This window comes from Typopeltis vanoorti, chromosome 12, assembly GCF_054136105.1.
Source record: "Typopeltis vanoorti isolate ZY-2024b chromosome 12, IOZ_Tvanoo_1.0, whole genome shotgun sequence".
NCBI classification, from domain to species: Eukaryota; Metazoa; Arthropoda; class Arachnida; order Uropygi; family Thelyphonidae; genus Typopeltis; species Typopeltis vanoorti.
The window spans coordinates 40,365,325-40,381,709 of NC_143560.1; the positions used below are offsets into that span (position 1 = coordinate 40,365,325).

Sequence of the window (16,385 nt, forward strand, 5' to 3'; positions counted from 1 at the left end):
AAGTTCATTTCAAACCATAGGACATTGTGGATGGTTATCAATTCCATGTTGTGCAAAGCCAGATTTCTTAGATTTCCTATTAGCAATGTAAGATTTATGTTCTTACATTCATTTTTTCAATGAACATCCATTTTTTCCAATGTCCATTGGTAATGCCTGACTATGTCAGGCATTACCAATGGACACTGAAAAATGGACAATGAAAGTCTTCTTAAATGCAGGAAGGGCAAGAGGCGGATCACTTATCTTTAGAATATGAGAATCATGATGATAGTTTGTTGAAAGGAATGAATGTGTATAGATTATACTTTTTTAAGGATTCTAGAGATTTGTTCCAAGATGCCAGAAATGTGTGGGATAGGAACTCTTCATACTGTTTCATTGCTGTTTGAACTTCGATAACAGGAATCAAAAATATGTTGTAAGGTTGACTCTGAGAAGTTATTGAGATGCACATACAGGAGTAAGTTTCTTATATAAAGACCACAAACTGACACATTACTATATCACCCTAATAATAATTATAAAAATCTGATGAAACGTGTTGCTTAATACAGTTTATTTTATTACTTTTTTGAAATACTTTTTTACACCTGCTAAGATTTCAGTTATACATGTTGCTCTATTACAACTCATGATTACCTTCATTGTTAATAAACACATCTGTGGCAGAGTCATATATATGTTTGTTCGTTTTCATAAGGAAGATGTACCTGAAAATAACTTATTTATATATAAAGAAGTTATTTTTACATTTTATGCATATAATCTGTATTCATTATTCATCTGTAATAACAAAAGATTCAATTTTTTGGAGGGGGATTCTTGTGGTGTTTTCACCATCAGCAACAATTTTTCCAGAAAACTTGTTTGGATTAGCAGCAAAGCATTAGAGATGAGACTAAGTAATGTTTATTTGTGCTTGATTATGAGAATCAGTTAACATTTTGAGAACCCAACATATAGGCATTTTACACATACAATTATCTAAGATAGAATGGATGGCTCAATAATCTTTGCAATGTCAACTAAGATAAGTGTCCAATGGCTATTTCTACAATCTTCTATTTCACATTTCTGCACCCAGTCAAACTTTTCTCATTTTGGGCTTTACCTACCCTTCAACTTCATCCAGTTGCATCTGAGGCTCTCCCAACTATGTTTGAATTCAATAGTCTATCTCTAAACTGTATGCTCAAATGGGGAAGATTTACTATATACATTTTTCAAATGTTTAACAGTTTTGGGCAATGATATATTTTCTTTGGTCAGGAAGCTGATGATAACAGAATGCTAAATTTTCTTTATTTTTCATTTACTCTCAGCAGAGTTTCATAATCATTACTGAGCAAAGAAAATGCAATTAATTAATTTTGTACAAGTATTATTCAACTATGCTCAGTCATTATGCAAAATCCAGCCTTCATATGTAAAGAAGTACTATGTGCACGATAAGATTTTTTGAAGCCCCCCCCCCAAGACAAAGATATTTGAAAGGAAAAAAAAAACTTTTTTTACCAAGTGCTTTGCTCCTCCACGCTTATCATCATATGGTCTAAGTCCTGTTGCCATTTCTAAAAGAACCTACAAGTAAAATTGAAAAATAAAATTTGGATCAGATTTTATCAAAAATGTTAATTTTACTGTATAGAAAACATTAGCTTTCAGATGTTCTTATAAAACATTATTATTATTATTAGCTGTTTAATAGAGATGTGCGTTCGTATAATATTTTAAATAATGGCTTCACATATGTAAGAGAAAAACTAAATAGACTTTATTATTCCTATATATTTAGTTCAATATGTCATGAGCTTCATTCAGAGAGAAGGCAGAAGGACTGATAACAACATTTAAATTATGAATACAAGAATGAGTCATACATACATATAATATCACATCTCAGTTGCAGCTGTACAAATAGAAGGAATCAACTGCAAGAGTGATTCCTTCTATACTTGCATCTATTCAGAGATGCAAGTATAGATGTATAATTAATGAATTAAAAAAATCATAAACAATTAACAGCAATCATTTCCCAAAATTTAGAGATAGGCATATAGTCCGTCTGATTAAGATCAGGATAATGGCATAGGGCTTCACACAATTCAAAAAATAGATAATCAAATTTAAACCTACTGTAGTGTAGGATCATGGTATAGTTTCAGTGAACTCTATGTCTCGTGTTGAGGGCATGAGAAGCAAGGCCTGAACCTTCAGATTGCAAAAATCTTATATAATCTTGATGTTCTTGGATTCTAATAGCAGAGCAACCAGTCCGTCCAAAGTAGCAAAGATGTGATAAATACCAGGCTAGGTGATTATGAAAGATGACAACTTCCAGGCTGGTTTAAAGGTATTATACAAATTATATCTGCAAAAGGTCCTTTTCTATTTGTTCAGATGTTCCTTTAAGATAGTGTAGGTTGATCCTTTTAACATCAGACTGCAATTTGGAAGAGGGATGATATCAATTTTTTTCCTGTATCAAGGTCTTGCTATATCCATTAAGTAATAGAATAAGTTTTATTTTATTTAATTCTTTTAAAACATGCTTTGTGTAAAAGGTTTTTGATAATACCTATTTATTGTGAAGGGTGGATCCCTGTAAACAGAAAATTCAATATTACCAGCAGCGTTACGATGTATTAGAGTATCCAAAAAGAAACCTGTTGTTAGATTAACATTCAACAGAGAACTTCATGTGAGTATATAAGGAGTTAATTTTATCCAGAAATTGAAGTGGTTCTGTTTCAGAGTGAGACCAGATTGCAATGATGTCATCCACTAAACATAGCCAAATGGGAGGTCGAGGATAAATGGTGTTAGAAATCTGATTCTCTAAATACTCCAGAAAATAATCAGTCAAAACAGTTGATATAGGACTACTCATAGCAGTACTCTCAAATCTGCTGAAATAATTTATTATTCCAAGTAAAATAATCAACACTGGATCTCCTACTTATTATTTGACAAAACATCTTTCAAGATATCTACAAAACTTTACTGGAAAAACTACCTTATATCAAATAGTTTTGACATCAAAGAAAAAAAATTAAGATTTTCATCTTCAAGAGTCTGTATTGATGGTTTCCTTTCATGTAGTTTTACTGTTTACAAATATACAGCTTCAAGAACCTCAATTTTCCTGTCATCAGGAAAATCTACTTGTAAAATAGATTTTCCTTGATGACATTGTCAAATTATTCAAGTTTACTATCAATGCAGTTATTTTACTTGCTGTATAAGTTATTTCAGCAAATTGAGTGCACTGCGATAGATAGTCCTATATCACTTGCTTCGGCTGATTATTTTATGGAGTTATTTAACTGTTTAACAATGCTACCGGCCAAGACGTATATATATATATGTCCAGGTTACCATGGATGCAAACTGAATATTAAAATTGTAATACCATTGATATTACATTGAAATATATGATGGATATGAAGCGTATGAGGATGCAAATTTGATCCATAATGGCCAGTAAGGTGGTTAAAAGTGGTTACTGGACTGCTTAAGATGTTTTGATGAGCAACATATATTCTCTCAGAGTCAACTGAACACCATATTCTCAGGATGCAGCCTGTTACCTGCAGCTCTTTCAGAATGTCAATAGGTTTCTTTTTTCTCAACCCTCATACATGACACTGATGTGCTATAGGTTCTTGTACCTCTCATGTGTGGGATAAAAAAAAACAAAAAAACTTGGGTATATTTGGTAAGTATTTCCATCACAAAATGCATATTCTTGGCTGGAGGAAATGCCAACTAAATCTCTAAGTGGTAGATATCTTTCATTGACTAGTAAAATATCACTACCACCACCTTCCTGACGTTTGGTCTTCAGAGCAAGGGTTCTTGTCTCTCCCCCCCCCTTGCTACCTTATCACATGTAGTACAGATGACATCCTCATTCAAACAGTACAGCAGTAAAATGGTTCCACAGGCTGGCTGCTTAATAATATATGGGGACCGAACTTGATTTGGAAGTCTCCTGATTCATTACTAGTTGAAGAGTAGAGGGATGTGAAAGACATGCAAATATACCTCTCCAGTCTTCAACTCTTCTTCCCCATATACAATGAAGGGAGGAAGAGTTATAGTTACGTAGTCACAAATACAGTTACACTGCAGATCACATTTTTTTATATAAAACACAGTTTAAAAAAAAAATCTAACTAAAAAGTCAGAAAAAGCTACAAAAACCCAACCAAATACCACAAGCAGTACTAATTCTTACAAAAAAAAAAAGAAAAAAAAGTTTCTATATTCACTTTACCAACATTCATAGCCTTAAATGCAATATAAATGAAGTGCACAATTAATTATAGTCATCCAAACAAGACTTATTATTCTGAACAGAACCTCAGCTAGTGACCTCAAAAACAAACTTTCACTGCAAGCTGCCCAAACTACACCTTATACAATTTTTTCTGCCTTGTGGCAGAAGTAACTGTGCATTTCTCATAAGTGATTTTTCCATGCCAGAGATGCAAATCCTTCAGCTCAAAATGTCTTCAGTAAACCATGTTACATTCATTTGCTGTTTCCTACTGCTCTCAAAATTCTTATAACTACTCTGAAACTCTTTGACTACTTATCTCTAAAGGCATTTGTTGAAGTCAAAATAGCTAAATAATAGTGAGATTACCTCCAAGAGACTTCAGCATCTAGAACTCAAACAGGCTTCCCTTTGTTATGAACCTATCCTTTATATCATTTGCATATTCTTTAACTATGTTACCTTTATATCTTTATCTTATCTTGTTACTTATGCGTACCCTACTTACTCATACAAACTTCCCTTTTTTTAACAAGCTATATTTTGGCCGCTCTTAAGTTTAGTCACGTGTAATTTAATCTTTGATTAGGGCTTTGTCTAAGTATGGGACGCCGCCATTAAACATATCCTCTGAGACAGTTCACCTGGTAAATATTGACAAATTTATATTTTAACTGCGCCAGCCAATACTGAGGATAGATGAGACTCTTATCCAAGGTGGCTCTCTCAGTGATACACAGTAATAAACTTCCAATAATAAATAAAGTAATTCCCGTTCTCTTTATCTTTGCCTGCAGTCATGGCTCTAAATATCAAATTAAACTCGTGGGTCCCTCCCACTAGGTTTGATGGTAATTTTATGAGTGGCTATTTGAATTCATATAACAAGCTGGACACAGGCAAATGCTATGAAACATATTTATTAAATCAAGAAATTATACATGAGAGAATATAAATGCATGGTTAACTCTACTGTGTTGCTAGCAAGACCCCAATTTCAATATTAACAATACAATACAATACATGAACAAATTACTTGGACCACTTCTATGTATAATTTAACAAACTTCTAACTTTTGTAGCTTATCCTTTATCATTCACGTGGTCACTTGTTATATTTTACAACATATCACAGGGAAACATTTCTCAAACAGGGGCAGGTCAATGCTAAAATTAGGGATAGTTCCTAAAGTTCTTTACAATAAGTCCATTTCACAAAAATATCCTAAAGATTTCGCACATAAATCTTCAACTGGAAATCAGAATATGACAATCTACATTACCGTTCCTAGAATGACTTTCAGTTCTTTCTTCAGCCTTATCTGGACATCAAGCTCCTTTAGGTCTACAATTCTCCGGGTCACACACGATAGCTGCACGGCCAGATTCTCCAAATTGGAAAGGCTATGTGCCGCTCAGGACTTTCACCAGTATCGCAGACGCACATCTGGATTACCGTTGCACGATATAGCATAGCTTTCCTGGTCTGAGGAAATAGCTAGCCCTAACTCGCATGCTACGGCAGATGACTCAAAACTTCTACGGCCAGCCTAGAATCTTCTCTGCTGGCGGAGACCGAGAGCCAACATCCACGAGGTCAGGAAACAGGAACCAAAAAGCCTCGTGTGTGTGTGTGGTGGGGGTGGCGTTTATATTGTCTGATTCAATCTTGGAGATTCGTGCACTTCGCCACATTGTTTACCGCGCTCCGCACACCTCCACGTGCACGTGGCGTGTTTTCTTAGAAAGCGTTCTAGCTTCCTTTTCGTATAACTTCACTTTCCCTCTGGCCATACGTTATTCTGGACAGCTAAAATGTGACCCTTGGACTCTAGCTTATACACTTTGCTTTCTTATAATACATGAACAAATTACTTTAAATAAATTAATACCCTAAATAAATTTCTCTATTAGACTTCCTGCAAAACAGGTTAAGTCTCGCATATTTTTCATATTAAATATTTCTTCACTTCTATCTTAGTTTTATTTATACAAATATACACTGCATTCATTGTCAAAACACCACATTCTCTACCTACAATCAAGGTCAGTTGTTCCTGAATAAATTAATGCTTTGTCCCACTTATATCTTGATTATTCAGGACACAACACCTTCTTAATAGAGATAGTCCACCTACCTACCTACTTACCAGAATACCAGACAATCTTCACCATTCTGCAACAGCCTTGACCTTATCTTAACAAGCTTCTCTTCTAAATACACTGTGGATGTCACTTTTCCCCTTGGTAAGTTAGACCATAATCTTATCCAAGTTTCATTCGCTATGGAACAGCCTTCACTCAAATGAATCAGTGTCATGTCCTTTGGTGCCAAATATATAAGGGTGCCAAATGGGATGACCTACATGACCTCTACCCTCCTTTTCAATGGTTTGACTATGCTTCTGTTCTCCTGATTCCAACATCTGCTCATACAGAATAACAAATATAATTCACTCTGGAATTGCCTTCATTCTACCCAAATTCCTAATCATTATTCAAGCACTTAATTTAGTAACTTTAGACAGAAATTTAGTAGTCTTTTCAACACTGGATCTTGAAGCAATGACATAATTAGTCTTTGTTCCAAAAGTGAACATCACAGCCAGTGTTGAAAAAGCTACTAAATTTCTATCATCACACGAAGAGGCATTAACCACAAGATTACTCAGCGTTTCGGTTTTATTAAACAGTTGTCCACAAAAAAAATATTATTGCATTAAGAGAAATTATTATACTTAAAGCACATAAAGAAAATTCAACAATCATTTTAAATAGTGCAGACTATGACACAAAGATCGCCTCTAATAACACGGAGACAATCTTTGTAATACATACTGAACGTATTAAAATCTGATAAAAAACTGAGAAGTTCATATGTACATGTGTGCATGCATTGCAATATTTAACATTTAAAACTGAATATTTAAAAAGAATTTTTCCTATTGTCCCCTTGTGTGTTAGGCGCATTGGCTTGTTGTGGCAAAGTAACTTGGCTCCTTTGAAACCTAATTAATGCTCTGATAAGGTGATTAATTCTACCTCCATACTGTGTTGTGATTGTCAATGGCATGTGGTCTTCTGACTGGTTTGTCTGTTTCATGGGATGAAAAACCTTTCCACCTATGTATGAGACTTAATAACTCACCTTCAGTTGAAAAACCCTGATAAAGGTTTTTTTGTGTCCCAGATTGGTTTTGAACCCAGCTCTTTCAAACCATAGGGCATCATCAAAACTCGATGAGCTATGGAGGCTCTTGAAATAATTTTTTATACATTCAATTTTAAACACTGAAACATGATCATTTTCCAATTCTAATCTTCTCTCTTCTACATGTTAGGCCTACTGGCCTGTTACAGAGCTATCTTAAGCCCTTCTAAGTTGTACCTGTCCTAAGGATAAGGAGACTAGCCCTATGCCTCCTGGTATATTCCATGACTGTAACTGTGTGTGTTCACGAGGCCAGTTTGCCTGCTTGTGGGAGGAAAAACCCCAGATAAACTGGGGAAAAAATCCTGCTATCCATGTCCAAGACCAGCTAACTTGGCTATGTCTGAGAAAGATCCTTAAGCTCCTCACATTGGTAACGGGGATCGAACCCAGGACACTCCTTTCCCAGGCACATGGTTGCGAAGCGCATAGCCACTAGGCTAACTGAGCAGACTCCAATTCTAATTAACCTTCAAATAAAGCAACATAATTTCATAGTGGTTCAACTTTGGTGAGGTTGGCATCTCCGGATTACCCACCCCCATACTGAATATTTGCTGATCGATCCAAAAAAAAAAAAACTGTTACTGTTTTAAGAAATGAAGTGCACCTTTACTAGCAAGTTTTAATGTCAGTGCCAACCACCATACTGCAAAAAACTTGTTTTGTACCACAGTGATATTGTCTTCAGGTTCAGCAGAGGTAAACAAAAACAAGATCAACTTGATAATACATGTAGCCATCTTACAGTAAGTTTCTGCCAACAGCACAAGGAGGAAATTCTGAAGCCAAATTCTTGTTTAGCTTATTTCATATGCACTCAACTGAAATTCAATTTCTGAAAACCATATGTTGGATATATTTTGAACTGTAGACAAGCAGAGTAAAATGTTCACTGTATATTTTCCTGGATTTCTCACAATGGGTCAAATATTTTTTAGTCTTTGAAGCATTTAATAAAATGCCCAACATAACTAGTTGTCAAACAACCTATAGTTGTCAGTAAATTTCTTCACATAGAGATACAGAAATTTTACTAGAAAATGTTTTAATTTTGATAATGAATACTTTCTGCCAGAATAGTATATCAATCTGAATAATCAATTTAATGCTCATCATTTTTGCAATATCTGACCATATATTTTTCTTTGAATAACTAAAATATAAAATACATGTTTCAAGTTAACAAACAAATTAAATTATGCAATGTTTGGAAAAAATTTATATACTAAATCAACCATAATATAAAGTAGTCTTGCATGTAGCAGTGGTCTCTGCCAACATGCTTAAGTTTTCTGTAATGACTGGGGGAAACTGCTGGTAGAGGTTAATGGAAGGACAAGAGAAAATACCCCTGGATGAGCGTAAAAAGGCACATCCAGGGGTATTTTCTCTTGTCCTTCCCTTGACCAGAAGAAAAAGAGTAGGTGAGTATCAAAAGGGAAATGATTTGTAGAGAAGGGGAGGGTTCACTGGTGGGAAAATTAAGAGTGACAATGCAAGATGTACAGAGAGTAAGAAAGAAGCATGGTCTGCTTTTACTGTTTTCCTATCTCTACCATCAGTATTCACAATCTATCTAATCTTAACCATTTCAAGAAACATTCATATCATAATGAAGAAGACTTACAATGCCATAACTATAAACATCAACTTTAGGTGACAAATGACGTAGTCGCAAATACTCAGGAGGTAAATAAACTTGTGTACCATGAATAGTTGAGACCTTTACATGTGTATATTGGCTTCCAGGACCCTCTCTAGCAAGACCAAAATCTCCAATTTTGGCTTCCATATTAGTATCTAGTAAAATATTGGCACTGGAAAAAACAAATGTAACTGCTAAAACATCCATTATTATTATTATTTTTTAATTATCTATTAAATAAAAAACAGTAAAAATATACATTAAATGTTTTACCATAAAATCATGGGTTATTACGCACTTATTTTTACTTATGTTTAAATTCTGGGCACCAACAATAAAGTTTTATGATGCATTTCTCACATTTATTCAGAAGATTGATGATCATACACTTAGTTGAAACAGCAACAAGCTCATTATTTCAAAACCATGTTATGAGAAAAGCTTTGTTTAAAAAGTGAAAGCTAGAACTGAATTTCAAATTATATTAAGCTTTTTTTTTTTTTAAAGATTGCAATAACACCCACGTGGTATGATGAAAATATTTTATAAAATATAACTTTATTTAAATTAAATTAAAATCACATAATGGATCTGATAACCTATTAATCAACTAAAAGAAACTGGTAGCATGACATCGAGTGAAAAAAAAAATTACAATAAATAACAAGGAAAGTTATACAAGGCAATTAATCCTGCTCATCTGCACACTATAATCTGGAAACCTAATGTTTATAGAATTCTGGGAATCCTACTGTTATATTAACCATGAGTTCTATAAATGGTACAATTTTGCAATCTGTTGCTGAGTTAGCCTATGGTTCTACATAGAAGCATTCTTCAGTAGCACAAAGCAGTCACAATACATTATACAATTTAATAACACATTGCAGCCTTGAATTTCTTTTCCAACTTTACATAGAGCATCCAAGTCCTAGTTGTCAAGTGCTATTTGGAGAAGTTTTCAGGATAATGAGAATCCATGATGCTACAAATATGGGTGATAGATCACTGATGGAACTGCCAAGAAAGTTGGAAGAGGCAGCTGAGAGCATTATAGTTTCCTGAAATGGGTCAATGCAGAACAGATAGCAACTTAAACTTCCTTTAACTTTCTTTCATACTATAACATGGAAAAGAGTCTGACTTTTCCTTTTCCAGATAGATTTTCTTTTTTCTAGGTCTTCAGGATATGGTGTGAAAAGCCATGGCATATAAAATTAATATGGTAACTATTATTCTTTTTTATTTATTCATAAGTGAATCATTTTTCCAATGCAAGAGAGAGGCTGCAAGACCAAAATGTGGTCCTTAGGTATGGCAAATGGTTAGGAAGGGTCCTTAGAAAAAATAAAAATACTCTGCATTTTCATGAGTGGTATCTTAGTATGGCCCTTGCCTTTCTTTTCCAAAATACATTTAGTATACGGCATGAAAATCTAAATTGTATTAGATCTTTGTTAAATGATTTTTTAAATTTCTTTTTCTAGCTATATTCATCTAAATTTTCTCCCTTTTTCTTAGTAAGAATCCCATCGATTAAAAGATGTAAATCTATAACACAATAGTACCATTAATAGGATAAGGGATATATAACCTAGAAATCTTACTGTAGAGACCAAAATATGTATCTTTTTCACTATCCCAATAAGTGGTGTCACAACAGGCAATTAAAAATTATGTTCACTTAAAATTATTTTATTTGAATAAATGAATGTATTCCTGTCAAAAACGAAGGTATTTGTGATACTTTTTAATTCTCTGGAACCAAGCTGGTTGGAACAAATAGTTTTGGTTTTGTTGGTATGCTAATTATACTTATTTTGATGCAAATTTATGTGTTAACTTGAGGTTGACCACGAAGGGTAACCTATAGGAAACTGTGTTACAAGTATAACTTAGGAACAGAAGTCATTTTTCTCAAATACAGTGTGATCACTACATGTTTGTGAATAGGACAGACATGAAAATTGACTAAAATATCCTTCATATCAATCTTTAATTTTCTTGAATAAAGAGCATATGGGTTTAATGTAAGAAGGGAGAAGAAACACCAACACCAGTGACAGTGCTGATTTTAGTTTTTTGGCTAAGTAGTAATTAGGACTCTCCATGACTGGCTCATAGGGATATCATCTTTATGAACTTTTGAAGAGTTGTAAACTCTTGAGTGGTAGGATATGGAATAAACAGGAATCATATGCATAGGTGTTAGTCTAAAACAAGTTCATATTTTCAACTTCTTGACCAACACAGCTGAGCAGTTGCCATTCTCAGCTTGGGATATTATTTCTCTTGATTATTTAGTACTGAATACTATGGCTACTCCTTCTTTTCCTTGATTGCCATTGCCCGGATATAACATTTTGTATTTATTGCTCAGAAAGATCTCACCCGTTTTGTCGTTTTTTGTTTCAGTCACCCCTATTATGTTGATCTGGTACTTATCTAATTCCTGAGCTAGCTACATTTCTTTGCCATTCAGGCTTCTTATGTTGATAGTACTAATCTTGAACTCTGGTGATGTTGAGTTGGGGTGTGTTTTGGGATTTGTTCCAATAGCTGACTTTTCGCTGTTTGCCCTGATTCCCTGGCAAAAACATGGGGGGGCCTTGTTTAACCAGGCGACGCCCAGCAGGCATGGAATTCTGTCATGTTGTACCATCATTTTATATTGTGGTTTAGGCCAATAAGAATACAATTTGGTTGGCTAAATCCCAAATTGACAGCCCATCCTCATTCGTTCAGTATCCAGGTAGATATGTAACAGGGTGCCCCACGAGAAGGTGAGGATTAAACATTAGGTCAGAAGCCCTGGTTGGTTCTCTGCATTCCTTTAAAGGCTATGTGGTCTCCTCTCAGTTATATAGCTTTGACCCTTAAGCACACCCCCCTGAACTAAGATGTGAAGCATGTAAATTTTCTTTGCTGGCACTTAATCAAGCTTTTTTTTTTCTTTTTCGTAATGGGACAAGTCTCCTTTTTCAGAGTGTAGCCAAAGTGCACTGGACAATATATACAATTGATTCTTACTATAAAAAACGCTGCCATAGTGAATTCATTCATTATGACAAACTACAGCTTAGTATCAATGCAGTGTTCAATGAAATTTGCTAGAGTCAACTATGAACTAATCTTTTGGTGCCCAGAGTTTACTGTAATGAGAGTAAACCGTAATCAATATAAGTTTGTATCATCACACACACAGTTTATATAATTAGTTAAGAGTAATTAGGAAGAAAATGACTGATATTGAGTTAGCAATAATGCAAACTTTTCTTTTTGCACTATTGTAGAGTGTCTGTATACCCTCTGAGGGTACATAGCAGGAATTTAATGATGATGATAACAAATGGATAATATGAAAGAAACTAGTTATGCTTATTTAAACATATATTTTGCTGTTTCCTTCTGGCTTTAGTCATAAACTTTTATCTGCACACCAGTAAAGTTTGCATTCTGCCACCAATTACCTGTCGCATTATTGATTTTAATAGTAAGATATCATGTCTAAGAACTTCCCTGGAACAGCAGCCAGATGTACAAATTATTTTCTTGAATAATTAGCACTCAATTTTTAGTGTTAATTATTTCCTTGAAAATATTTGCACATTCATTAAATTTGCAATAATGTTCTTCTTTCTTAAAGGTTCAGGTATTATTATGAATACATAATTCAACTTACAAATTCATACAAATTGCCATCTTTTGATGTACCTGCCACTCTGTAATTGGGTAGCAAGCTTCACCACCAAGGCAGGAATGCTTCAGGGTTCTGTTCTATCACTTGTCCTCTTTCTCATATACATAAATGACCCACTCTTTATCACCAGTAATCACATCCACAACAAATCCCATCAATAGATTTCTCAACCTCAAGATGTTCAAGCCTTTTTTCTGCTGTGAATTTTCATCCATAAAAATTCTTGAACCCATCCAGATGAGAGTGAATCAGCTGATATATGATCCTTTTCTCAGTCACTGTCTCACAGATGCACTGTTTCAGCTATCTTTACTACAGGAGTTTCCATGGTCAATGCTCCACCAAAGTGGCTGCACTGTTTTCTGTTTGTTAAAACAAAAGCAGCTACCCAACATCCATTTTCAGCCCAACTGCAAGCATGAACTAGCATTGCCTTTTCTCCTTCATTCTATCTTCATCTGGCAGTCTTCTTTGTGAAGTGTTTCCCAAAAACTTCTTCAAAAAATATGCCAACTGATTTCTTCTTTCTCATTCCTCACCAATGCTCCACACATGGCACTCTTGTGTTATAGTTGTAGAAAGTTGTTTCACTTGGTTACAAAGTAAATTATACTTGGCAAGCAATTATATTCTTATTTAATGTTTTTTATTTATGATCTTATTTAATCCTTTATCTGTGGTGCAAGCAAACAAAGTTTGCACATGAAGTGTCTTCAGGACTAAGTTACTTCTATATAGAGGATGTTGACTTCATATCAATTGCCTCAGTATTCCAAAATGGAAAACACATTTCCTTTCAGACAAGCACGCTGCTATGCATTATAGGAAGGATCACTACAAGACCAGTTTCAACTGAGGCAATAGCCTTAATACTTAAGTCTTAATTACTGATTATGTGTTACAGGTTCTATAATGAATGTATAGATAAGTATACAAACATCATACAAATGAGTTTAAAATCTTTTAATATAATGATGATTGAAGGAGGGGGAAGGAAAATTAAAAGGAGAAAGATATGTTATGAATGGGTGTATAAATAAAAAGAAGTGAATATGAAAATATAATTCTGGTCTCTTTCTTCTCTCAGTCACAGCAGAAAACATAATGATTTAACTATCAAAAAACTTTTTATTTATATGATTTCTTCTTTCATGCACTTTTTTTCTCTTAATATTTGTATAGATTTCGGTACACAGTTCAGATCTAGAAGTTATTTAGCTTTGATACTTTTCAAATCTTTCATACACCTTTTTTTCTTTCCATTTAGATATTTAAATACCCTGTATTTATATCCAGTATCAATTTGATGATATCAACAAATGAAACTTTTGTGTGGTATTCTTTCTTGACTATTATGTATATAAACTATTACACTTTTTTATAATGTTAGTCAAGTGGCTTTTAATTTATCTTCCTACATGTCTCGCCAATTTTTCTATCAGCATCTTCAGGGAATACAAATTAGTAAGCTATATGAAGGTAACAGACTAGGTTATAAATGATGGTTCTAATTCATAGAAAAATTAGTATTGTGCGAGACAATGTGCATGGCTCATGATGTAATTGTCATGAAAGTTCATTTCTATGATGTTTAATGATCTGATTAAAGCTTTCCAAATTTCAGGTAAGGTTAGACCTCAATTCGTGTTTAGGTTTTCAGTTTTATGGGCGATTAGTTCTTCTTTCATGTGATTCCAAATGAGAAAGATATCATCAACATATCTGTACCATCATCATCATCAAATTCCTGCCATGTACCGTCAAGGGGAGTACAGGATATGATAGTACTACATGAAAAAAAATTACATCATTATTAATTTCCTATCTACAATTTTCCTCCAAATCAGTCTGTTAGTTGTCAAGACTCCAACATTATCAGATCTTATACTTCTATCGTCTAAGGCACTTTGTACCGTATCAATAAACCTATATCTTGGTCTTCCTCTGGGTCGTTTTGCTGCCAACCTGGCAGAGAACACTTGTTTTGCTAATCTTTCCTTGCCCATTCTGTTTAAGTGACCATACCACCTGAGATTAGCTCTGCTAACGCATTCCTGGATGCTGACAATGTCAAGTTCTTTCCTAATATCCTTGTTTTTAATATGATATTGCCATTGATGCCATCTGTTCACGCCTATAATCTTTCTCAGGACTCTCATATCTGTGGTCTCTAGTCTTTGGTCAAGTGTTTTACTTCTGACCCAGCTCTCAGATCCATAAGTTAAAACTGGTTTGAACACCGTCTTGTATACGGCTAATTTGGTGTTCCAACTAATTTCTCTCTTATTCCATATGAATTTATTCAATTGACTTCCCACCATAGCTTTGCTGATTCTGTTGTCTATTTCTATATTTAATTTACCATCTTTAGTAAAAATCGTGCCTAAGTAGCTGAAATGTTTTACTTGTTCCACAGGTTCACCATTCACAACACAGTTGACATTTTCAATGATTCTGCCTATTTTCATTGTCTTTGTCTTTTTATTGCTGACCTTCATACCATATCTATTACAACAGTTATTCAATTTAGTCAGAGAATCTTGCAGACTTGTAGTGGATTTATTTAGAAGTATAACATCCTCCGCATAAAGCAAAGAGCTGACATTAACATCTCCAATTTTGATATCATGTTTAATACCACTTTCCTTCATAATCCATATAGATAACGAATAACAGAGGGGATAATGTACAGCCTTGTCTCACACCAGATTTAACATTAAACCATCTTCCTGTACTTCCTTCAATTCTAACTTACTGCTGACTTACAACTCAAATAAAGACTAAGTATTGCTTGATATAATGCCCCACTGACACCATATAACGGCAGCATATTGAATAGCTTCTCTCTTGGCACCTTTTCATATGCCTTTTCCAAATCAACAAAACTTAAATACAGATCTTTGTGATACATATTCCCATGCTTTCTCGACTATTTGTCGTAAAGTGAAGATCTGATCCTGACAGCCTCTATTTGGCCTGAATCTAGCTTGTTCTTCACCCAGCTTTTCTTCCACATTTCTTCTCAACTGTTTCTCAAGTATACTTGCATAGATCTTGCCAGGAACACTCAGTAGGGAAATACCTCTGTAATTCTCATATTCAGTTTTATTTCCCTTTTTATATATGGGTACTATGAGAGCTCTACTCCAATCATCAGGAATTCGTCCCTCTGTCCAGGCTTTCTGAACTATGCAGTGCAGCCACTGTAAGACTTTTATACCACCATACTTCAGCATTTCTGGTCGAATATCATCTACTCCTGCTGCCTTTCCACATTTCAAACCTTTGATGGCTTTTTCTACTTCAAGTATGGATATGTATTCCTGACTGCATGCCTGGTCAGTGTTTTTTACCACTGTGCTGTCATCACTGCTTGTTTCATTTAGCAGTTTTTCAAAGTAATTACTCCATACTTCAAGGATATCTTTTTCTCCTGTTTTCATGTCACCTTTATCATCTCTAACTCTTTTTACGGCACTCTTTCCTCCATTCCTAAGCTTCTTCAACAACCTCCAGAATATTTTGCCACCTTCTTGATATT

General features: G+C 34.4%; 1 protein-coding gene across 2 annotated transcripts in view; it reads right to left on the minus strand.

The window, feature by feature from the left end:
• The window catches only part of LOC150100727 (uncharacterized), a 208,755-nt gene that overhangs the window by 54,385 nt on the left and 137,985 nt on the right, over positions 1–16,385 (minus strand). For both annotated transcript variants that reach the window (XM_090401664.1, XM_090401663.1), the window contains exons 10-11: positions 9,127–9,316; positions 1,519–1,584 (exon numbers count right to left, since the gene is read on the minus strand). In XM_090401664.1, coding sequence (XP_090257790.1) covers positions 1,519–1,584; positions 9,127–9,316 — 256 coding nt within the window. The remainder of the gene's footprint in view (positions 1–1,518; positions 1,585–9,126; positions 9,317–16,385) is intronic.